This window comes from Monodelphis domestica, chromosome 4, assembly GCF_027887165.1.
Source record: "Monodelphis domestica isolate mMonDom1 chromosome 4, mMonDom1.pri, whole genome shotgun sequence".
NCBI classification, from domain to species: Eukaryota; Metazoa; Chordata; class Mammalia; order Didelphimorphia; family Didelphidae; genus Monodelphis; species Monodelphis domestica.
In genome coordinates this window covers 183,524,705-183,548,970 of record NC_077230.1, presented here as the reverse complement: position 1 = coordinate 183,548,970, position 24,266 = coordinate 183,524,705, and the positions used below count along the sequence as shown (strand labels likewise).

General features: G+C 35.6%; 1 protein-coding gene across 5 annotated transcripts in view; it reads right to left on the bottom strand.

Moving 5' to 3' along the window:
• Positions 1–15,194: 15,194 nt before the first annotated feature.
• Positions 15,195–24,266, bottom strand: part of PDK1 (pyruvate dehydrogenase kinase 1) — a 29,974-nt gene continuing 20,902 nt past the window's right edge. For all 5 annotated transcript variants that reach the window (XM_007494374.3, XM_056793999.1, XM_056793997.1 and 2 more), the window contains 2 exons: positions 21,047–21,160; positions 15,195–20,700 (listed from right to left, as the gene is read on the bottom strand). In XM_007494374.3, the coding sequence (XP_007494436.2) occupies positions 20,560–20,700; positions 21,047–21,160 (255 nt within the window). In that variant the 3' untranslated portion in view covers positions 15,195–20,559. The remainder of the gene's footprint in view (positions 20,701–21,046; positions 21,161–24,266) is intronic.

The following is a 24,266-nucleotide window of genomic DNA, read 5'->3' as shown; positions in this document are numbered from 1 at the left end:
GGCTCTTTTGTTCCCTTCTCCTAGAATCAGATACAATCATTAATCACCGTCCCATAACATTTATCAGTAAATGACAGGTTTCCATAGTCTAAAGCTTTTTGGATATGCACTAATATTATAGCAAGTATATATATTTTAACTTACATTATTATAGAATTAAAAAAATTAATATTGATTGCATGTACCTTCAGTATAAGAAATGAGAAAAGGGAAAAAATTAAACTATTCTAATTGAAATAAAAGAAAATCAATAATAAAATAAAAATTCAGTAATTCAATGTGTTCCCAAAAACAGTATCCACTTGTCTATAGACTATTATCTCCAATGCATGTGGCAAGATACAGTCAATCAGTTTCAATAGAAGATGCTCTCTTTACATGTGAGCAATGAATCCAAGAGTCCTTCTCTCCAATTTTTATAGATGTTGGAGTGGTTAGCAATATTTGGAACGGCCCTTTCCAGGAAGGCTAAGTTGCTCCAGTATGCTGGAAGTTCTTTATATACACCTTGTCTCCTGGGTTCAGGTCACAAAGGATTAGTGGTAACAGATTTTCAATTATACACCTATCACTTACCCTTGTGGCAAATAAGGCTCTTTAGTTCAATGTCGTTACATTGTATGATTACATTTCTAACATGGATCCTTGGCTGTGTATTAAAATGTGTCCCATTTCATCACCATGAATGACAGAATTTTCCGAAATGCATTGGACAAGAGACAAAAAGATCAGAACTAAAGTGAAGATAAATTTTTATCTTGGTGAATTTGTTACATAGATTTTAAGTATGTATGATTTTTTCCACTCATCCCAAAATAGTCTTTTGGTAACCTGGATCCTATGCAAGAAAGATATGTATTTATACATATGTATATAGATATGAACCTGTATGATGTGTTGACTTACCTGAAAAATTGCCCATAAGTACATTAATATACGAATAAAGTTTGTTCGGAGACTAAAGGGGTTACTACAGGGAAAACAATTTGGCCAAACTTAAATTCCCCTCTCTGCTCTGTAAAGATTCTCAGCGTCCTCTCTTGATGAAAAACAGAGACCTTTTGCAACTTTTGGATTGTGTAACTTTTCTTACAGTTTTTGAATGTTCCAAAATTAAGGGGGCAGTCCAGTGATTACATTTTCTTTGAAAAACATTATATCAAGTCATAGCCTAGCTGGCTTTTAATTCCCCAAGAAGAGAGGATAGTATTGCCTCATAACCAAAGAAGATATAATAGACCTCTTCATAATCAAGGGTGATGAAATACTACCATATTTCTTCCATTATATCAGAATTTTTTCATTTCCAAGACAGGACAGGAAATGAAGATTATAAAACTATCCAAAAAAGTGTTATTGTAAGTCTTTTGAAAAAAAAACACTGTGTCTGTGTGTTTTTCTTTACTGTCTTGGACATGAAGAGAACATGAATCTGCTGAGGGAGATATATTATATATATGTTCTCAGAACTAGAATTTACCTAAGCAAGAAGGATGGCATCTGAAGACCAAAAGAGAAAAGACTTATTGACATACTTAAAGATGACAGGCATTTATTTCTTAGCAGTGAGGTTTGGGGACTCTAGCAAGAACAGACAAATGGTATTATTACCCTCTTTTACTTTAGCAATGGTCTTGTTGCCTCATCAAAAATATACAGCTCTAAAAAAAAGGGGGGGTTGGCATCTGGGTGGCTCAGAGGATTGAGAGCCAGGCCTAGAGATGGGAGGTCCTAGATTCAAATCTGGCCTCAGACACTTCCCAGCTGTGTGACCCTGGGCAAGTCACTTGACCCCCACTGCTTAGGCTTTACCACTCTTCTGCCTTGGCTCCAAGACAGAAGGTAAGGGTTTTATTTATTAAAAAAAATTTTTTTTCTCTCACTGGGCCAGTTGTGCAAATGCCTTGGAGACAATTGATATAAAAAAACAGTACCTCTTTTATTTTAAGAGGGAATACAAACTGAGGATGAGAACAAAGGGTCCCTAACTCTAAGGCATTTAGCTACCTTCCCACAATGTTCTACATCCCTCACAAGAGGGAGCCTTCTGGTCTTCTGGCTAACTTAACAGCACCCTGTCTCTATCTAGGTGTCCCAAAAAAATCTATGACCCTCAGTAGTTGGTTAGATTTATTCCCCAAAAGCTTTCTCCAAAAACCATTATGATTAAGCTCAAGTGGCTGAGTTCATCCCAGGGGGTCTAACCCTGACAGGGTTTTTTAGATAAAATCTGAAAATCACAGTAGGTATGGTCAGATACTTTTCTAGATCTTTCCCAGTTAAATAGAGTATGTCCAAAGATGAATTAGGGGCCTACTCCTTCTCCACTGTCAGGTTGAGGTAGATGAAGTATGATAAGCCCACTTTTCCTCCACCATTCCCAGACAGGAAGCCTCTAACCTCCAACAGGAAGTCACTATTCTCTAGCAGTCATCACTTCCAAACTGTTCCTCTTCTGCCTTCTGCCTGCTAAAATCCTTTTCCCCTTGAGTTCCTAGTCTGTGCCTTAAAGACAGCCTTCCACTTCTCTTAAGTCTTATCCTATCTCTATCCTTTTCCCATCACACTAGTAATATTGATAATGGACATTCTTGCTTCTCTCCTGATATTCATGGAAAGGCTTCTAGTCAATTCTTATTATAGATAATGTTCACTCTTGGTTTTAGTTATTGTCATTTTAAGGAAAGCTCTGTTTATTTTTATATTTTCTAATATTTTTTAACAGGAATGGTTGTTGCATTTTGGCAAAAGCCTTTTTTCCCCTCTTTTGAATATGAGTTTTTAATGCTGAACCAGATGAATTCCTCATATAAAGCCAGCCTGGTCATCTTTTGATATGTTTCCATAATCTCACTAGTAATTCATTTAAATTTTGGCAGCATTGCAGTGATCCTGAACAACTTGAAGTGATTTATGAGAAAAAAACACTATCCACATTCGGAGGAAAAACTGTGGGATCAGAAACACAGAAGAAAAACAACTGCTTGATTACATGGGTTGAGGGGGATATGATTGGGGATGTAGACTTCACATGATCATCCTAGGGCAAACATCAACAACATGAAAATAGGTTCTGATCAAGGACACATGTAAAACCCAGTGGAATTGCGTGTTGGCTATGGGAAGGGGTGGGGGAGGGGAGGGAGGAAAATAATATGATTCTTGTAACCAAGGAATAATGTTCTAAATTGACTAAATAAAATTTAAGGGAAAAAATGGGGGTAGCAATATTCACTAGGGAAATTGGTGTATAGTTTTCTTTTTCTATTTTGATATGTGTTGAAATGTATACATTTTTCTCTAAGTACTATTTTGGTACATCCTATGCATATTTATATATTACCTTGTTATCTTTAATGAAATTATTTTTCTATTGTTCTTTGAACCACCTATTCTTTATGATTGTCACTAAATTTCCAAATAGATTTTAATTTATGCTTCAAAGTCCCTTTATTGAATGTAATTTTTATTATGATGGTCAGAAAATATAGCATTTGACATTTCTGTTTTTCTGATATTCATTTCTATTCTCATTAATATTCCACAAGTATCTATCATATCTGATATTTCTAAAATTCTATTGGTTGCTTAGCCTTTTTCTTGTAACTTTGTAAATTTATCTAAGTCAAAGAGGAATAAATTGAGGTCCTTCACTATGAGTTTTATCATTTCCTCTTATAAGCTATTTAACTTTTCCCTTAAGAATTATTTGGTACATGTTAATTCAGTGTCTATGGTAATTTTTAGCAAAATGTAGTTTCCATTTATCTCTTTTAATTATGTCTATCTTTGTTTTTCTTTGTCTAAGAGGATTGCCATCCTTCTGTCCTAGAATCAATACTGCTCTTTAAAACCACACACACACACTCCTTATCTGAGGTTAAGAGATTTTCCTAGGGTTACACAGCTAAGAAGTATCTGAGGACAGAGTTGAAGCCAGGATTTCCCATTCCCAGGCCTAGCACTCTATTCAAAGAGCCACCTAGCTGCACCCCCACATTTGTTGTTGTTGCTCTTGTTGTTGTTTTTATCATTTTTTAACTCCTTAAATTTGTAACTATTCCAGGAATTCTTCTTGGGCTTGTGTCCAGTCTGTATGTTTTCAAGGCTTTGCTTATTGAAGTTTTCAAGTTGTTTTCTTCTGTGTTTGAGTCTTGAGCTTCTCTATCACCATAGTAGCTCTTTATGGCAGGGGTTTTGTGTTGTCTTTTTTCCTTCTTTTTTCTTTTGCTTATTCTTCCAGCCTACTTCTAGACTTTGACTTTATGATATTGTTGGGTTCTATTCACTTCTTCGGAGAGCAGAGTGGGGAGAGAGGTCTGGCCTGAGCTTATGTCCTGTTACATTCACAATTCATTCTAGGGACCTGCACATTTTAAATATTTCCAAAGTGGTATGATTTGGGGAGGTCTGTTCTGCCTATTTTGGTCCAAGTTCTGCAATTTGGGTCTGTTGGCCTCTGTACTATTGAGTTTCAGTAGGTTGTTGTTGAACTTGGTCACTGTTAGCCTACTGGGAAATTCCACAGGTTCAGAATGATTGAACAATATTGGAATTAGATGATCTTTAGTGTTTGGTAGAATTCTCTTATAAATCCATCAGGGCCTGATGCTTTTTTCTTAGGTAGTTCATTTAGGGCTTGTTCTATTTCTTTTTCTAAAATAAGTTTATTCATGTATTCTATTTCTTGCTCTGATAGTCTAGGCAGTTTATTATTTTGTTAGAATTTGATTTCTCTTTCATTGTTAAATTTTTTTCCATATAGTAGAACAAAATAACTCCTTTAATTTCAACTTAATTAATTGCTTTAATTTCAACTTCATTGGTGATATAGTCACCCTTTCCATCTTTAATGCTAGTGATTTCATTTTTCTCAGATTAATCAGTGGTTTGTTAAATTAGTAGATTTTTTCATAAAACAAATTCCTAGAATTATTTACTAATTTAATTATTTTCTTACATTCAATTTTGTAAACCTTTTAATTTTTAGGAATCCTAATTTGGTGTTTAGTTGGGTATTTTTAATTTGTTTTCTTTCAAGTTCTTAAAATTGCATTCCCAATACATTAATCTTTATTTTATTTTATATTTATTTTTATATTTATTTTATTATTTATTTATATTTATATAATTTATTTTATTAACAAAGATATAAATTTTCCTCTAATTTCTGCTTTTTGCTTTACTTTTTTTGGTTAGATTTTGCTAGAGATTAAATTCTACCTCTATTATTATTTTGTTATCTATTTTCTTTTGTAACTCATTTAACTTTTCCTTTAAAAACCTGGATGCATATTGGTTTAGTAGATAATGCTTCATTATCTATGGTACATTTTAATATAATGGTTTTCCTGGTTTTTTTTCTGGTTATATCTATTTTAGCTTTAACTTTGTCAGAGATCATGATTGCTACCCCTTCTTTCTTTGTGTCAGTGGAAGCATAGTATATTGTACACCAGCTCTTTATTTTTACTGTATTTGTATTTCTCATTTTAAAATATGTCTCTTAAAAACATATTGTCAGATTTTGATTTTTGAACCATTCTGCTATGGTTTCTTTTCATGAATTAATTCATCCCATTCACATTCAATGCCATAATTACAAATTATGAATTTCCTTCAATTGTTTTTCCTGTTTGTCCCTCTCTTCCTTTTTGTCATAGCCTCCCTCAAATGCCTAGTACCTCTCCATTTCACACCCCTTCTTAGAAATCTCCCTTTATCCTTTCCCTTTGCCCTCCTTCCAAATTGGTCCACCTTTCTAAAAGTCCTTCTTTTCTCCCTTCTCCCTTCTTTTAGTTCTTTTTCTATCCACCTTTCCAAAAGTTCTTTATCCCACACATTTTCTTTCTTGATGAATTCAATGATAAAAATTCCTTTTTCTTATCCCAAGTCCCTCCCTTATCCCCTCACTGTACATCCCCTCAATTTCTTGATATGTACTCCCTTCTATGTATCCTTCCCTTTTCTTATCTCTTTGCCTTCCTTTCTCTTAATCTACACTCCCTGTTTAGTCCTAAAGTCTTCTGGGGGACCTCTTGGTATCCTCACGTGTCCTATCTCAATCCATCTTTAATCCCATCCCCCTTCTCTCATTTCTCTGCACATTAAGAGTATTTTTGCCTTTCTAATTGTGTATGTTGTTCTCCTTATCCAAGATCTGATAAGAGTAGGGTACAGGTACTATCAGCCCTCCTCCTCTACTTCATGGCAGTTCCATATAAGTTATTCCAGCCTACCTTCTCCTGGTCTGCTCCACAATCATTTCTGCTCATTCCATTGCATTCACTTTGACCTCAGACCTCAGGCCTCCTATTTCTAATACCTAGGCAATGATGCCATTCCCAGTAGCCGTAGATGACATTTCCCCATACAGGAATCAAACAATTTGGCTTTTTGCATCACATGATTAGTCTTTCATCATTACCTTTGTATGTTTTTTATAGATAAGATTTTCTACTGAGTTTTGACTTTTTCCCCAGGAATAGATGAAGCTCCTTTATTTTGTTAAATATTCATTTTTAAATTTATTTTATTTTTATTATGCTCATCTTTGCTGAATGTTATTCTTGGTTGTAAGTAAGCCTAGTTCATTATCTCTACAAAATGTTGTGTTCCACATCATATGTTCTTTTAGTGTTTTGACTACTGAATCTTGTTATTCTGGAAATAGGTGCACAGTATGTTTTTTTATTGCTTGCATTTTCTCCTTAACCTGGGAAGATACAGGTATTTGCAATGATGTTCTTGTGCATTTTCATCTTTGATTCTCTTTGAAGCGGTTTACAGTGGATTCTTTCCATTTCTTTTTTACCCTCTAATTCTACAATTTCTGGACGGTTTTTCTTGATGAGTACTTGGAGTGATGGTGTCTAACCTCTTTTTTTTCATCATAATTTTCTGGCAATCCAACTATTATGTTGTCTCTCTGACCAATTTTCTTGGTCCATTGTTTTTGTGATGCTTCATATTGACTTCTATTATTTCATTTTGATTTTTTTTTAATTATGTGTTGTCTTAGGAAATCATTAGCTTCTTGTACAATTCTAATTCTTTTTTTAAAATATATTTTATTTGATCATTTCCAAGCATTATTCATTAAAGACATAGATCGTTTTCTTTTCCTCCTCCCCTCCCCCCATAGCCAATGCATAAATCCACTGGGCATTAGATGTTTTCTTGATTTGAACCCATTGCTTTGTTGATAATATTTGCATTAGAGTGTTCATTTAGAGTCTCTCCTCTGTCATGTCCCCTCAACCGCTGTATTCAGGCAGTTGCTTTTCCTCGGTGTTTCCACTCCCATAGTTTATCCTTTGCTTATAAATAGTGTTTTTTTCTCCTAGATCCCTGCAAATTGTTCAGGGACATTACACCACCATTTATGGAGAAGTCCATTACGTTCGATTATACCACAGTGTATTAGTCTCTGTGTACAATGTTCTCCTGGTTCTGCTCCTCTCGCTCTGCATCACTTCCTGGAGGTTGTTCCAGTCTCCAGGGAACTCCTCCACTTTATTATTCATTTTAGCACAATAGTATTCCATCACCAACATATACCACAATTTGCTCAGCCATTCCCCAATTGATGGGCATCCCCTCGTTTTCCAGTTTTTGGCCACCACAAAGAGCGCAGCTATGAATATTTTTGTACAAGTCTTTTTGTCCATTATCTCTTTGGGGTACAGACCCAGCAGTGCTATGGCTGGATCAAAGGGTAGATATTCTTTTGTCGCCCTTTGGGCATAGTTCCAAATTGCCCTCCAGAATGGTTGAATCAGTTCACAACTCCACCAGCAATGAATTAATGTCCCTACTTTGCCACATCCCCTCCAGCATTCATTACTTTCCATAGCTGTCATGTTAGCCAATCTGCTAGGTGTGAGGTGATACCTCAGAGTTGTTTTGATTTGCATCTCTCTGATTATAAGAGATGTAGAACACTTCTTCATGTGCTCGTTAATAGTTTTGGTTTCTTTATCTGAGAACTGCCTATCCATTTCCCTTGCCCATTTATCAATTGTAGAATGGCTTGATTTTTTGTACAATTGATTTAGCTCTTTATAAATATGAGTAATTAAACCTTTGTCAGAGGTTTCTATGAAGATTGTTTCCCAATTTGTTGTTTCCCTTCTGATTTTAGTTACATTAGTTTTGTTTGTACAAAAGCTTTTTAGTTTGATGTAGTCAAAATTATTTATTTTACATTTTGTGATTCTTTCTATGTCTTGCTTGGTTTTAAAGTCTTTCCCCTCCCAAAGGTCTGACATGTATACTATTCTGTGTTTACCCAATTTACTTATGGTTTCCTTCTTTATGTTTAAGTCACTCACCCATTTTGAATTTATCTTGGTGTAGGGTGTGAGGTGTTGATCTATTCCTAGTCTCTCCCACACTGTCTTCCAATTTTCCCAGCAGTTTTTATCAAATAGTGGATTTTTGTCCCAAAAGCTGGGATCTTTGGGTTTATCGTATACTGTCTTGCTGAGGTCGCTTTCCCCCAGTCTATTCCACTGATCTTCCTTTCTGTTTCTTAGCCAGTACCAAATTGTTTTGATGACTGCTGCTTTGTAATATAGTTTTAGGTCAGGGACTGCAAGGCCCCCATCATATGTGGTTTTTTTTTCATTATTTCCCTGGATATCCTTGATCTTTTGTTCTTCCAAATGAACTTTGTTATGTTTTTTTCTAAATCAGTGAAGAAGTATTTTGGTAGTTCAATGGGTATGGCACTAAATAGATAAATAAGTTTGGGTAGGATGGTCATTTTTATTATATTGGCTCGTCCTATCCATGAGCAGTTAATGTTTTTCCATTTGCTCAAGTCTAGTTTTAGTTGTGTGGCGAGTGTTTTGTAGTTGTGTTCATATAGTTCCTGTGTTTGTCTTGGGAGGTAGATTCCTAGGTATTTTATTTTGTCTAAGGTGATTTTGAATGGGATTTCTCTTTCTAGTTCTTGCTGCTAAGCTGGGTTGGAGATATATAGAAAAGCTGATGATTTATGTGGGTTTATTTTGTATCCTGCAACTTTGCTAAAGTTGTTGATTATTTCAATTAGCTTTTTGGTTGAATCTCTAGGATTCTTTAAGTAGACCATCATGTCATCCGCAAAGAGTGATAACTTGGTCACCTCCTTGCCTATTTTGATGCCTTCAATTCCTTTATCTTCTCTAATTGCTACTGCTAGTGTTTCTAGTACAATGTCAAATAGTAGAGGTGATAATGGGCATCCTCGTTTCACTCCTGATCTTATTGGGAATGCATCTAGTTTATCCCCATTGCAGATGATATTAGCTGTTGGTTTTAGATATATACTGTTTATTATTTTTAGGAATGACCCTTCTATTCCTATGCTTTCTAGTGTTTTTAATAGGAATGGGTGTTGTATTTTATCAAAGGCTTTTTCTGCATCTATTGAGATAATCATGTGGTTCTTGCTAGTTTGCTTGTTGATGTGGTCAATTATGTGGATAGTTTTCCTAATGTTGAACCAGCCCTGCATCCCTGGTATAAATCTTACTTGATCATGGTGAATGATCCTTCTGATCACTTGCTGGAGTCTTTTTGCTAGTATCCTATTTAAGATTTTTGCATCTATATTCATTAGGGAGATTGGCCTATAGTTTTCTTTCTCTGTTTTTGACCTGCCTGGTTTTGGAATCAGTACCATGTTTGTGTCGTAAAAGGAGTTTGGTAGAACTCCCTCTTTGCTTATTATGTCAAACAGTTTGTATAGTATTGGGATTAACTGTTCTCTGAATATTTGATAGAATTCACTGGTGAATCCATCAGGCCTTGGGATTTTTTTCTTAGGAAGTTCTTTGATGGCTTGTTGGATTTCATTTTCTGATATGGGATTATTTAAGAATTCTATTTCCTCTTCTGTTAGTCTAGGCAGTTTGTATTTTTGTATATATTCATCCATTTCTCCTAAATTGGTGTGTTTATTGCCATATAATTGGGCAAAGTAATTTCTAATGATTGCCTTAATTTCATCTTCATCGGAGGTGCTGTCCCCCTTTTCATCTTTAATGCTGTTAATTTGCTTTTCTTCCTTCCTTTTTTTAATTAGATTGACCAGTACTTTGTCTATTTTCTTTGTTTTTTCAAAGTACCAGCTTCTTGTCTTATTTATTAAATCAAGAGTTCTATCACTTTCGATTTTATTAATTTCTCCCTTAATTTTTAGGATTTCTAGTTTAGTTTTCTGCTGGGGGGTTTTAATTTGATCGCTTTCGAGTTTTTTCATTTGCATTTCCAATTGATTGATCTCTGCTCTCCCTTGTTTGTTAATATAAGCATTCAGGGATATGAATTTACCTCTGATTACCGCTTTGGCTGCATCCCAAAAAGTTTGAAAGGATGTCTCACCATTGTCATTTTCCTCGATGAAATTGTTTCTATGATTTCTTCTTTAACTAAATGGTTTTGTAGTATCATATTGTTTAATTTCCAATTGGTTTTAGATTTGGTTTTCCATGTACCATTACTAATCATTATTTTTATTGCCTTGTGATCTGAGAAGGCTGCATTCATTATTTCTGCTTTTCTGCATTTGTGTGCTATGTTTCTGTGACCTAATGTATGGTCAATTTTTGTGAATGTGCCATGTGGTGCTGAGAAGAAGGTGTATTCCTTTTTATCCTTATTTATTTTTCTCCATATGTCTATTAATTCTAATTTTTCTAAGATTTCATTCACTTCTTTTACCTCTTTCTTATTTATTTTTTGATTTATCTAAATTTGATAATGGTTGGTTTAAGTCTCCCACTAATATGGTTTTACTGTCTATTTCTTCCTTCAATTCTCCTAGTTTCTCCATTAGAAATTTGGGTGCTATATTATTTGGTGCATACATGTTGATTAATGATATTTCCTCATTGTCTAGAGTCCCTTTTAACAAAATATAATTACCTTCCCTATCCCTTTTGATCAGGTCTATTTTTGCTTTGGGTTTATCATATATCATAATTACCACTCCTGCCTTCTTTCTATCAGTTGAGGCCCAGAAGGTCTTACTCCATCCTTTAATTCTGACCTTGTGGGTGTCAACCCGCCTCATGTGTGTTTCTTGAAGACAACATATGGTAGGGTTTTGGATTCTAATCCATTCTGCTATTTGTCTACGTTTTATGGGTGAGTTCATCCCATTCACGTTCAAAGTTATGATTGTCATTTGTGGACTCCCTGGCATTTTGATATCCTTCCCTAATTCTAACCTTTTCTTCTTCGGCTCTACCTTTTAGTCCAGTGATTTACTTTGAATCAGTCCCCCTTGTCCCCTCCCTTGATGTTTCCCTTTTTAGTCCCTCCCTTTTTGTTCCCTCCCCCTCCCCCCTCTCTTTCCCTCCCTTTTTGTTCTCCCTCTCCCCCTCCCCCCTTGGTTTTCCCTTCTCCCTACCATTGTTGGGTAAGATAGAATTCAAGATCCCAATGGATCTGGATGTTTTTCCCTCTCAGAGTTGATTCCCCTGAGATTAAGGTTTAAGTAAAAAAAACCCCTCTCTTCCTCTCCTTCTTATAGGAGTTTTCTTCCCCTCCCCTTCCCATGTGAATCTTTGTGTGAGAAAGATTATTCTATTTGGTCTTTCTTTACCCCCTATTTATACATTACATTTCCCCCACATGTTAGTATACATAGATTGATATAAATGTAGTCCTTATAGAAGAGAGTTTGAGTAAAAGAAGAAGATAACATTTTCCCCCTTTCCTTAATATTTACCTTTTCAGGTATTCCTTGCTCTTTGATTTTCGGTATCAAACTTTCCACAGAGCTCTGGTCTTTTCTTTGCAAAAAGTTGGAAATCTTCTATTTTGTTGAATGCCCATACTTTCCCTTGGAAGTATATAGTCAGTTTTGCTGGGTAGCTGATTCTTGGTTGAAGACCCAGCTCTCTTGCCTTTCTGAAGATCATGTTCCATGCCTTACGATCATTCAGAGTAGAACTTGCAAGGTCTCGTGTGACCCTGATTGGCATTCCTTTATATCTAAATTGTCTTTTTCTGGCTTTCTGTAGGGTTTTTTCTTTTGTTTGAGAGCTTTGGAATTTGGCAATTACATTCCTGGGAGTTGTCTTTTGGGGGTTTAGTGTAGAAGGTGTTCTGTGAGCTCTGTCAGTGACTGTATTGCCCCCTTGTTCTAGAATCTCTGGGCAATTTTCTTTGATTATATCTTGTATCACCATGTCGAGTTTGGTGTTTATTTCTGGCTTTTCTGGAAGTCCAATTATTCTTAAATTATCTCTTCTCCCTCTATTTTCCAGATCTGTCACCTTGTCGGTGAGATATTTTATGTTCTCTTCTAATGTCTTGATATTTTGGCTTTGCTTTATTAATTCTTGCTCTTTTACACGATCGTTGTTTTCCAGCTGCCTGATTCTGGCCTTTAAAGCCTGGTTTTCCTTTTCAGTTTCATCACACCGGTTTTGTAGATGCGTGAATTTCTTTTGCATTATTTCCCACTTTTCCTCCCAGAAGGCTTCCATCTTTTTGGTCATTTCTGATTCAAATTCTTCATGTGTTTGTGGAGAGTTTCCATTTCCTTTGGAAGGTTTTGGAGCATTTTCTTGTATATCATCTTCTATCTCCTCTGTATTTTGTATTTTGGCTCCATAGAATGTGTCCAAAGTCGCCCCTTTCTTCTTATTTTTCTTGGTATTTTGGGGCTTCTGTGCTTCTGTGGAGTTTGCCATCTCTGAATGTGGAGGATTAGCTTTTCTTATCTCTGTCTGGTGTTCAGAGGCTTTAGTCCTGGGCAGATTGTCGGTTCTATGAGCTTTCCCTGGGTTAAATTGAGTATGCCTTCTGGCAATGACTTTCACTGGAACTGGAATGGAAGGGTCGGACCAGGAGGCCACACTCTCCCCCCGGCTCTCTGGGTCAGGTTGCTTTCCGGAAGTTGCCTTCAGAATAGCTGGCTGTGAGGCTGTTTCGTCGGCCCTGAGGGTTGCTGTTGTTTTAGAGGACCCTGCTCTCTGCGGGGGGATGGGCCACGGCTTCCGGGAGCTCCAAGGGCAGTGACTTTCACTGGGACTCCGATAGAAGGATCTGGCCTCTGAGGCTGTCTTGCCCGCCCTGAGGGTTGCTGTTGTTTCAGACGACCCTGCTCTCTGAGCCGGGCAGGGCTGCGGCTTCCCGGAGCCTTGGACTCTGCGCTCCTACCCCTTAGGTCCGAGTGATCTCGGGTTCTGGCTTTTGAGGGGGGCCGTACCTTTTGATCCAGGTCCAGGTCCAGGAGGAGGATTCCCAGGGTCTATGCTGTTGATTGTTTTGAATTTCGGCGCCTTAGGAGCTTATAGTTTGAGATCGGTCGGGAAGGGTTTTCCGGAGATCTGAACTTTAGCTTTCTCTAAGCCGCCATCTTGACCGGAAGTCCTACAATTCTAATTCTTAATAAATTATTTCTTCTTGAATTTCTAGATTGCTTTTTCTATTTGGGTGATCTTTCATAATTTTCTTGATCTTGCATTGCCTTTTTTTTTCTAATTTTTCCTCAACCTCTCTCATTCTTAAGCTCTTCCAAAAAGCTCTTTTGAACTTGTGACTATTTTAAAATATTTTTAAAGGAAGATATTTTTACTTCCATCCTCTGAGTTTGAACCAAGGTCTTCTCTGTCCCTATAGTAGCTATCAATACTTGGGTTCTTTCCCCTTTGCTTGCTCACTTTTTAAAAAAAAATTTTAAAATCTTAAAATATTTTTTAAAAAGCCAATTGACTTAATTACAGGCATATTTGACCCCTCAACCCTACTTAGTTATTCCAGGCCCCTACTCAAGTCCTAGTCTGATTGACCTGAGGTGCTCCAACTAGAGACTGTGGGCAGTTCTACCAGTACAACTGCAAACAGTCCATAAAACCCAGTGGCAACAACCAGGGATTCTACTCCCCTGGAAATAATCATAGCTTATAGGGCCTCCATTGCTCAGAACCCACACTCACCGGTGCTCACTCTCTCCTCACTCCTCTCCTACTACTTCAGTCTACAATAGAGCAAGTGTCTAGTCCATGTTCTTCAGGGTTCCAAAGTTCTTTTTTTTTTTTTTCGCAGTAAGGCTTGAGATCCTGTCTTCAGGGTCTGGTGCCCATAGATTCTGTGGTGTCTACTCCTTCAATCCCCAGGTGTGGACTGGAGGGGATGTCTAGAGCAGATACAGCTACTCCCAGGGCTTTTAGATTACATTGGCTCTGAAGGTACAAATTCCATGGCTCAGTAAACAAGGTGAGGTTGCCCATTCTGACCCCAGGGGCTGCCTTGTTGATTCCATGTTGTTTGGTATGGCCCTGCCCCCAGAGCCTACAGCAGCAGGACTGAGGCCAGAGGAGTTAGAAACCTTCCTCCTTCCTCCTTGCCCCAACTGTTCAGCTTCACTATCAGCTTCACTAGTCACACTCCTGTCTGTTTCTATTGTTTTTTACATTGATTCTGTGGTGTTATTTTTGATTGCTTATGGGGGATATTAGATGAGTGGGGAAGCTTCACAACATACTCCACATCTTCCACCATTTTCTCTTACATTGTTCTGCCTCTGAACTATTTTATTTCAGAATGGTACCTAAAAAGGCCTTTGCACACTGAATTTTGTTTGTAAGGTCTATGCCTTTTCTTCTCAGTGCAAGACTGTGGGGAATTAATTTATATATTTGCCAATTCCAAATACTGCTTCCTCAGGGATATATTTCTAGGTTCCACAAGGTCTTATTCATGATGACCTATTATGGCATGAAAATGATCTTTGGGTTTCTCAAGGCTATGCCAGAGGAATGCAAACTCTAGAAAGTTCTACTACTCTGGAAAGATTTCTAATGTAACTCCATAAACAGATCAAGTCTGCTTTCCAAGAATCAGCAGTGTGAGGCTTGGGACCAGTAGACTGGCCACTGAATAATGAATTTTGACTATGGTAAACCCTGAAACAAAGAAAAATACAAAATAACCCTCTTTTCTGCAGGGCCTTTTTCTACTTCTTGAAATGTGCAGAGTGGCTAAAAAAGAAGGTAGATGGTTCTAAGAGCCATAATCTTTAGACCATCTCAATTCATTTTGGCTGTCAAGGTCCTTGACAAATAACCACTGAGGTTCTACTGAAGTAATTGAATTACGTCAATCCTGACATTCTTGCTATAAACAAAACAGAAAAGGAAATTGCTCCTAAAACTGAAGGATAATTCATAAGAACTCTTTGAGACACAAAGGTTGATACAATTGTTTTATTATATACTCAAAGGCATCCAGAAACATAATTCCATGAAATATATAATTCACAAATTGCAGTAGAGAAGATATTTACAAAAAGTTCACCAGGAAAATAATTGTAGGAGGAAGATCTGAAAGGGGACAGTAGTCAACTGGCTTAGTGGGTTGGGGCCACATGAGAGATGGTATATTTAGTCCTAAAAGAGTGATTAAGAAGGCAGTATCTTTGGGGGAAGTCAAGCTTCCATGATTGCAAGATTGAAGGATATGAGAGGAAGAAAAAAGCAGTCTATTAATGACAGAATGGGCATTCCAGAAGGCCCAATGGAAGGACAAAGCAGAGTAGAACATTAGAGGGATGAACGACATAAATTGAGATGAGAATGCAAAGAGTGGCAGTGGTTGCAAGAGAAAGGAACTTATTCCTAGACAATCTGTAACTAAATAACAAGGATCCTGAGTAGATTTCACACTATGTTAGCTTTATGTCAGGAAATGTTCAAACATAAGATACTTCTCTGTGCTTATGTTGGTTTTGATGTGATACTTCTGATGTAGATCAGGGCCATTTATGTTTCCACAACTATTTATTGAGATTTTATAATGAATATGGCTACTTTGGGGAAATATCAAATTATATCCTTTCACCAAAAAGCACAAAATAGACATTCTTCACTAATGGCTCACAAGCCTAAGTTAAAATAACCAGTGGAACTAAAGATAGATAGATAGATAGATAGATAGATAGATAGATAGATAGATAGATAGATAGATAGATAGATAAATTGCTTTTTTTAAAGCCCTTTCCTTCCATTTTCTAATCAATACTGGGTATTGGTTCCAAGGCAGAAGAGCAGTAAAGGCTAGGCCATGGAGGTTAAGTGGCAGACAGCTAGGAAGTGTCTGAGGCCAAATTTGAACTCAAGACCTCCCATCTCTGGGCCTGGCTCTCAATACACTGAGCCACCTAGCATATAGTTTGCTTTTAATCAACAGACAATGAAAAGAGTAATAACCTCCTTGGTTTTTCCATTAAGGTATACACAATTGCAAAAAGTACCACAGAAATTTGCAGTTGCAAAGAATTTACATCCGAATGGCAAGTTTCTCTTCAGACACAGCATTCTCAGACATACCATCTCCCAAAGTTGCCTCTTTTGGATACTTCTCATTGTAGGAAATTCTTCCTTGAATCCATTTGAAATTTGTCTACTCAATCTTCCCCTTCTACTTTTTGTTATGCTAAGGCATCAAGCAGAACAAGTTTGATCCTTCTTCCACACAGAGATCATGTTCTCCCCTAAGTCTTTTACCTTCCAGGCTAAATATTCACTTCATGAATTTTTAAGTGCCTGTATGCCAAGCACTTGATTAGCTGGAAAAATGGAATAGACTCCTGCCTTCAAAAAGCTTTCATTCTACTTTAGGTTAACAACATGAATATGGATAAGGAAACATATATAAGCAAGTCAAAGTGATTTCAAGACTTTGGAAATCAGAAACTTCTGATTAGATTTTAGGTAACTTGGACCTTGAAGAGAAACAGGATTTCCTAGAGGAAAGGAAAGAGAGAATACTGCAGGCATAGGGAAAAATCTGTGCAAAAGCACTGAAACAAGTGAAATGTCATGGTTAGTAAAATGAGCAGGCCAATTTGAAATAAAGAAAACATGACAGAGAGAAATGTAAAATCAACCCAGAAAGAAAAGAAGTCAGATAATGAAAAACTTTAAATGCCAAACAGGAAAATTTGTATTTTATCCTATAGGAGATAGGAAATCACTAAAGATATTTGAGCAAGGTTCACATGGTAAGATGTAAAGGAGTTTCCTCAGTCAAAGCCTCATTTAGCATGGTTTCCAGTCTTCCCATCTGGATCCTCACTTCCAGACATGCTCAAGGTTTGCAGCTTTCTCTTCATTCACTCTCCAATCATGTCCATCTTTCCTCATCCTGAACCTTGGCTTTTATATAATTCAACTAGCATTTTAGCACCTACTATAAGTAATAATAATCATTATTATAACTAGTATAGCATTTCATGGTTTGCAAAGTACTTTATAAGTATTATATTATTTTATTTTCATGACAACCCTATGAGGTAGATGCTAATATTATCTCCATCTACAGTTGAGGAAACTGCAGAAAAGAGCAGAAGTGTCCTTCCAAAGGTCACAGAACTATTTAAGTGTCTTATGGCAAATCCAAACTAAGGTTTTCCTGACCTATCATAGGTCCAACACTTCATCCATTGTATCACCAGCTACTCATGTGCGAGTTACTGTGTTGGGTTTTAGGGAGACAACAAAAAAAAAAATTAAACAAGTATCTGTCCTTCTAACAGCTCAAAATTCTCTTTACATTCTAGCTACAGAACCTCAACGACAGAGGGAGCTTATTCTACCTGGGAGAGAGGAGGGCACCTCTACCCCCAAATAGTGCCCCCCCCAAAAAAGTGACTGAGACCATAATCATCCCAGACAGGAAAGTTCAAACCAGGTAACCTGGTCCCTGACCACCCAGTCTGAGGTAACAGTCAAAGAAGGACTCAGGAAAAGAATATTGATCCTGCTGCTCAGGACGGTTAGACTAGAGCCCAGTCAACAACGACACCATACTGATGTCTACTTTCCAGAATTTTAATGCACAGTCAATAGATGCAAAAGCTATGTTTCTACATTTTTGTATCTCATTAGCATCCAGCAAGTGATAGGTGCCCACTAAATGACCTATTACTTTCCCCAATCATTAACAGTAACACATTTCTATAGTATATCAAGGTTTACAAAGAAGTTTCTTCATAAATCATTAGGTAGGTAATGGGAACATTAACATCCCCAATTTCTAGAATACTATATATGTCTGGTCACTAAAGGGGAACAAAAAGATTCATATAAGTCAAAGCTGCACTTTCTTATATTTACCTCATCCCTTTCTGGTGAAAATTCACTTGAACTATAAGCAGTAAAAAGGAATAGCTGATTTTATTGTATAAGACATAGTAACGCTATAGTAAAACTTTAATTCATTCTGAAAGGATTTTTAATTCATGGTATTTAGTTTCATACACAAAGTGTTTCATAAAATTATACTTTACGCTTCCATTTGAATATCTCACTTAAATTTTCTAATTCAAGGAAAGAAAAAAGCTAGGTATGAATATAGATAAAACATAAAATAGAATATCTATTTTACTATGACCTACAAAAACCAGTTCATAATTTTCTCCGGTGTACTAATTTAGAAAATGAATGACATCTACATATTATAGTTAAAACTAAATTATCTCCACCATATTTACATGAATTAGATCCTGGTGGATATAAGTTTTAAAATGGCTTAGAGCCATCAAGAATTGTTGATCAGTCAAGTAATATGCTAAACTACAAGAAACTGGGAGGAAACTAGAAGTTTCTTATTTGTAAGATTCTGTGGATTATCACAATTATCAGTCAAGTCTACAATCAATCATCCTATCTAAAAGCATGAATATGTCAAAATTAAGTTGTCTAAAGGTAGAGGTACTCTTTATGATGGGGTAAAAAATAGAAATGTACATTTTATATGCCTCAATTGTAAAAAATTTCATCTTAACAAAGACAATAATCATTTTTATAATTTATTTAAAACCTGTTCTGATTTGAGGAGTTCCAAAAGTTTTATACATCATTATTGCTAGAAATTTTGAAGACAAAGTTATAAAACAGCAATGGTAATGAGTTCATCACCTTTCATATACTAATATATAATAAACTAATAATTCATTGGGGTTTTTTAGTTGATCATTCCTCCAAAATTAGGTCAAACTGCAATGTCATATAGCACAGGCAATAATACCTCATTAAATCTGCACCATCAGAAAACATGCTATCCTTTGTAAGTGAAACTATTTTTCTATTTTCCAATAAAAAGCATTTTAAAAAAAAATGCATTCCCTCAATGGCTTAAACAAAATGATACAGGATCCCAGAACAGTGATTACTATACAGTTACATCACCAATACTGAGTAAGAACCAGCTTCTTTTAGGTCATTTATCATCACAAAAATCAATTAATATTTGTGCAGATATTATTACTGGTCTTAATTATATACAGCTTTTTTAAACCAAGTCTAATCACTGTTGTTAATTGTTATTCCTTCTATTCTTATTTTTTGCTATTCTGCCAACTTCTCTTATATACAGTAAGCTATATGAGTACCTCTCCAATGCAATCAGATTCCCAGTGGTTGAAGGTGGCTGTGTCTATGGAAACCTAATCTAGCCCTATATCATTATGCCCAAGTGGTATGGATTACTTTACAATCATTAGAATCCTCTTTTGGAGAGGGAAGTCAGATCTGTGACTTCACTGATATAATGAACTCTATTATGAAAATTCCTTCCACCAAAATAAATTAGCAATTCACAATCTTGGAGATTTAAGGCAAGGAGAAATGGCTGACCTTTGGTAACAGCTGGTATATGTCAAGAGGCAAAATTTGAACCTAGGTCTTCCTGACTCCAGTGCCGGCCTTCTATCCATTATGTCAGACTGCTTCTCAATGTCATAATTAGGATCACTACACAAATTATAATCATATAGTAGTAAATAGTCATCCTCTCACAACTTTTGAGGATTTTAAGATTTGTTAGTTATTTAGTAATAAAAATTTTCCTTTTGAAGTTAATCAAAATAATATTCAGTGTAGATTTCACAGGATCTTGACTGAACAGAGAATTAGATATCAACTGTTCAGAAAAAGAAAATTTGCTTCTAAAAATAAGTGGTTCTAGTCAACCATACATGGAAAATATGAAAAGCAGGTGGCATTAAACCCATAGGGTAATAATTTTCTGCCTTCATATGTGCAACGAATAGGTAGCTATTGATTATAAATGTGAAAACAATTTTGATTACTCTCATTCCTGAGTAGAATTAAAGCATGACAAAATTTCTCCAGACAATAAAAAGCTAGTTAACTAATAATTAATTAGTACAATTAGGGAAATGCTTTTACTAGACATAAGTGAAAGATATAAGATAAATTGCACAGGTTCCATGAGGAACCTAAAGAGTTCTATACCTGAAATCTTGTCCCTGAAGTCCAATGAAAAGTAAACCACATTAGCCACATTTGCAGTAGTTAAAAGTAAATGTACACAGTAACTAGAATTTTCTTTCTTCTTACAGCTAAATGGTACATTTCAATGCTTTCAGAGGTCAGAAAGATAGCTATGAATTTCAGTCTCCATTTATTCCACCCAGTCAACAAGTATGAAAATCAGATGTGAAATATTTGGCGTAACAGTTTTTTAAAGTGGCTTTCAAATATAATACTAGAAACCTTTTCTGTTTTTTGTTTTTAGGTGACATAGATGCAGTTATACACTGCGAAATGTGGTCATGTCCTTTGGTTCACTGCTTGGCACACACCAGTCATCTGCCTCATGATTGGTATTATAATGTTTCCAAGCAGCTTTATTGTACACTGGGAGCCTCTCCACTGACTCTGTTGATAGGGCCTAAAAGAAAAAGAAACTCAACTTAAGTTCATCTTATAATATAGTCAATGATACTTTAAAATAGAAACTTCTGAGCCATTTGTAAATGGTCTCCCTATTAGGTAAAGAGTGTAGCCTAGTGGCCACTGAAGAAAACTAACTTGATAATCAGCCAGGTTTATCACTTACCTCACTGTAGCATTTCTTAAAGATCATTAAGATGTACTTTCTACCATTAGCATGCATGCACAAATATATGTGCACACACATACATATGCATATGTATGCACTAGCTTAAAATTAGAGAAGTTTTTTGACAAATCAAAGACAAACTGATCTGGCAAATATAAAGGGCTGTAGTCATTACCTTAATGTAAATAACAGCATCTGTCCCATAACCTTCTAAGGAATACAATTTCAGGTCTCCTTGAAAGTACTGTGCATAGAGCCGAGATATTGGCAATCCATAACCAAAACCAGCCTTTTAATAAGAGGAAAAAAACTGGTGTAAATTCATAATCATATCAATTTACTTAAGACTATTTTGTTCACTTTTACATGTTACTTATAACCCACATTAACTTAAATGTGAAAGGACACTTGAATGATTTTCATTTTGATGTTCAATAGTTTATTATAAATAATGAACCCTAAATATGAGTACTTTTTTTTTAAATCCTCAGTTCTGTCTACTTAAAATTCCCTTTTCCTTTATTCCATATAAAATAGTTTGAGTGCAGTCTTGATATGTTTTTGCTAAGAGGACCATTATATAGTACAGCAAAAACTTCCTTTTTCTTTGGTATAATTTGTTTTTGGCTTCGTCTCTCAAAAGAACATTCATCTCTCTGACCATTTCCAGAGGTACCAAGGAACAGAAGAACAAAGGACTTGAAGTCTATAGCCAAGGCTCAAGTACTAGATTCACTACTTATCAGCAGTGTAAGCCTTGAGCAAGTGGCAGAATTAATAATCATTTTAAAGAATGTTGTATTTTTTTTTTAAGTAAGTGAAGCACCCTTACCTCATCTGAATTATCAGCTCATTTACAAGTTCTGGATTTTTACATTAGGTTTTCTTAGAGTAAAACATTAATAATATAACATTAAGCAACTTTTTAGAATTTTTTTAAAAACTATTTTTTTAAGTCTCTATGGTAATTTTTCTATATATGGTCTACAAGTCTAATTTTGGACTATGCACTAATAGAATCTAAAATATTATTTTTTAAATCTATATAATGAGAAGCCTTGATTTTAATTTATTTTTAGCATTTAAAAAATTTTTTGAGCTCCCAATTTTCTTTGGAGAAGTTAAACAAAATGATTAATTATACATATGAAATCATACATTTTGATGTTAGCTATATCACAAAAACAAAAAAAATTTTAAATAAAAGTGAGAAAATGGTATTTCATTTGTATTCAAAGTTCATCAGGTCTCCCTATGAAGGTGAATGGCATTTTTTTATGACTCCTGTGGAATTTTCTTGAATCACTGAATTATTCAGATTGGTCAAGTCTTTAATAGCTGATTGATCATCATTACAACATTGCTCTTATCATATATAATGGCGTCCCAATTCTTCTCACTTCACCTTGCTTCACTTCATATAGGTCTCGTCATTTTTTTTTTATGAAACTACCTCCTTCTTAATTTCTTAAAGCACAATGGTATTCCATCATAATCATACCACAACTTGGTCAGCCATTCCTCAACTGATCAGCATCCTCTCAATGTCCTATTCTTTGCCGCCATAAAAATAGATGCTATAAATATTTTTCTACATGTAGGTCCCTTTCCCTTTTTCTTTGATCTCTTTGGGATACAGATCTGGTAGTATTGTTTCTGGGTCAAGCAATATGCAGTTTTACAGCCCTTTGGGCATAGTTCCAAACAGTTTTTCCTGAACAACTAGAGCAGTTCACATTCTCACCAATAGTCTACTAGTAGATCTAGATTTCTCCTCATCCCCTCCAGTATTTATTGTCCTGATAGTTGTGAGGTGGTACCTCAAAGTTGCTTTAATTTACATTTCTCTAATCCATAGTGGTTTAGAACATTTTTTCATATATCCATAAAAAGCTTTGATTACTTCTCTAAGCTATTTGTTCATATCCTTTAACTATCAATAGGAGAATGGCTCTTATTTTTATAAATTTGACTCAGTTCCCTATTTATATATTTGAGAAATTAGGTCTTTACAGTGAAGCTTGCTATAAAAACATTTAATAATATTTCATTACTTTTGGTGCTTCCAAGGTGGTGTGATCCAGGGAAAGGTATGGTTAGGGTCCTCCTGGTCTGCACTATGGTCTTAACTCAGAAATGGTCCCTGTTCTCCTGCAGCCTCAATTATTAACATTCCTCATAGCCTTAGAACTGTGACCAGGTCCCCTGTTGTCACAAAGTCGCAAGTGCTGGTACAATTTTCTACTCTGAAACTAATAACCAGGGTCTCTGCTTCCTTGTGACCACCCATATGAAATTGCAACCCAGAACTATTTATGGGCACTAGAATGCCAGCACAGGGTCCCCTGTAATCTCTTTCTGACCAACTGTCTGACCTCCTTTTTTATATCTAATCTCAAAGTTCCTACAGCTGCTTCTTATAGCTACCTCCAAAGCCCACTGCTGAGGCTCTTACTACACTCCAGGACAGCCCTAGTACCTGATGAGTATCCACTGTCACACACTTCTCCTATTGACCTTCATTGTCTTAGTTTGGAAAAATACTTCACTCCAACCTTTCATTGGCTCTGCTGCTCCAAAATTTAATTAGAAGAGTTATTTTTAAATTGTTTAAAGGGGAAGACTGGGAAGCATTCAGGAGGGCTGCTGTCTATACTCCACCAGCTTGATCCTACATTAGAAAACGTTTAATATTCAATAAAATCTTAACTATCCTACATTTAATTTAGCCTTCAATTGAGTACTAACATTTTCAGTGTTAATATTTTCTTCATAATCTCTCTCTAAATATGTAGATATAGACATGGACATAAATATACACATATAATTTCCATAATAATTTTATGGGATTATCTTAGCATAAAGGAAATCACTGAATTAATTCAAAATAATAGTAAACTATGCTATAACATAGAACCACATTATAGGTATATTTGTGAGGAAGCCATTTTGGTAAATCCTTGGGAAGGATTCAAAATTTTTAAATTAATTTTTTTGGTTATATTACAAAAAAATTTTAATGGTACCTTATAACTGAAAACAAATGAAGCCACTGCAAGACTGCAAATCATTTATTTGAGAAACACACTTAATCATAGAAAAATCTGACCTAGACTTTTGCAAATGTGAAAATAATACTGGCATAGGTCAATAAAATAGAAGTTTAGAGAATTTGATCCAAATTATTAAACAAGTAGTAAAACTGAATAGAACCCCACCTTTCCTAAATTTTAACTTTTTAGCAGGTTTTACCATGGATGACTCTTTCATTATTTTGCAGTCATTACTCCTATTAATAGCTTATAATAGAAGTCCGTTAGCCCAAGGACTTTATCAATTCATGTTTATCTATTTGAGCATAGTACCAAGAACATACTCTAAAAATTTAAGTTATA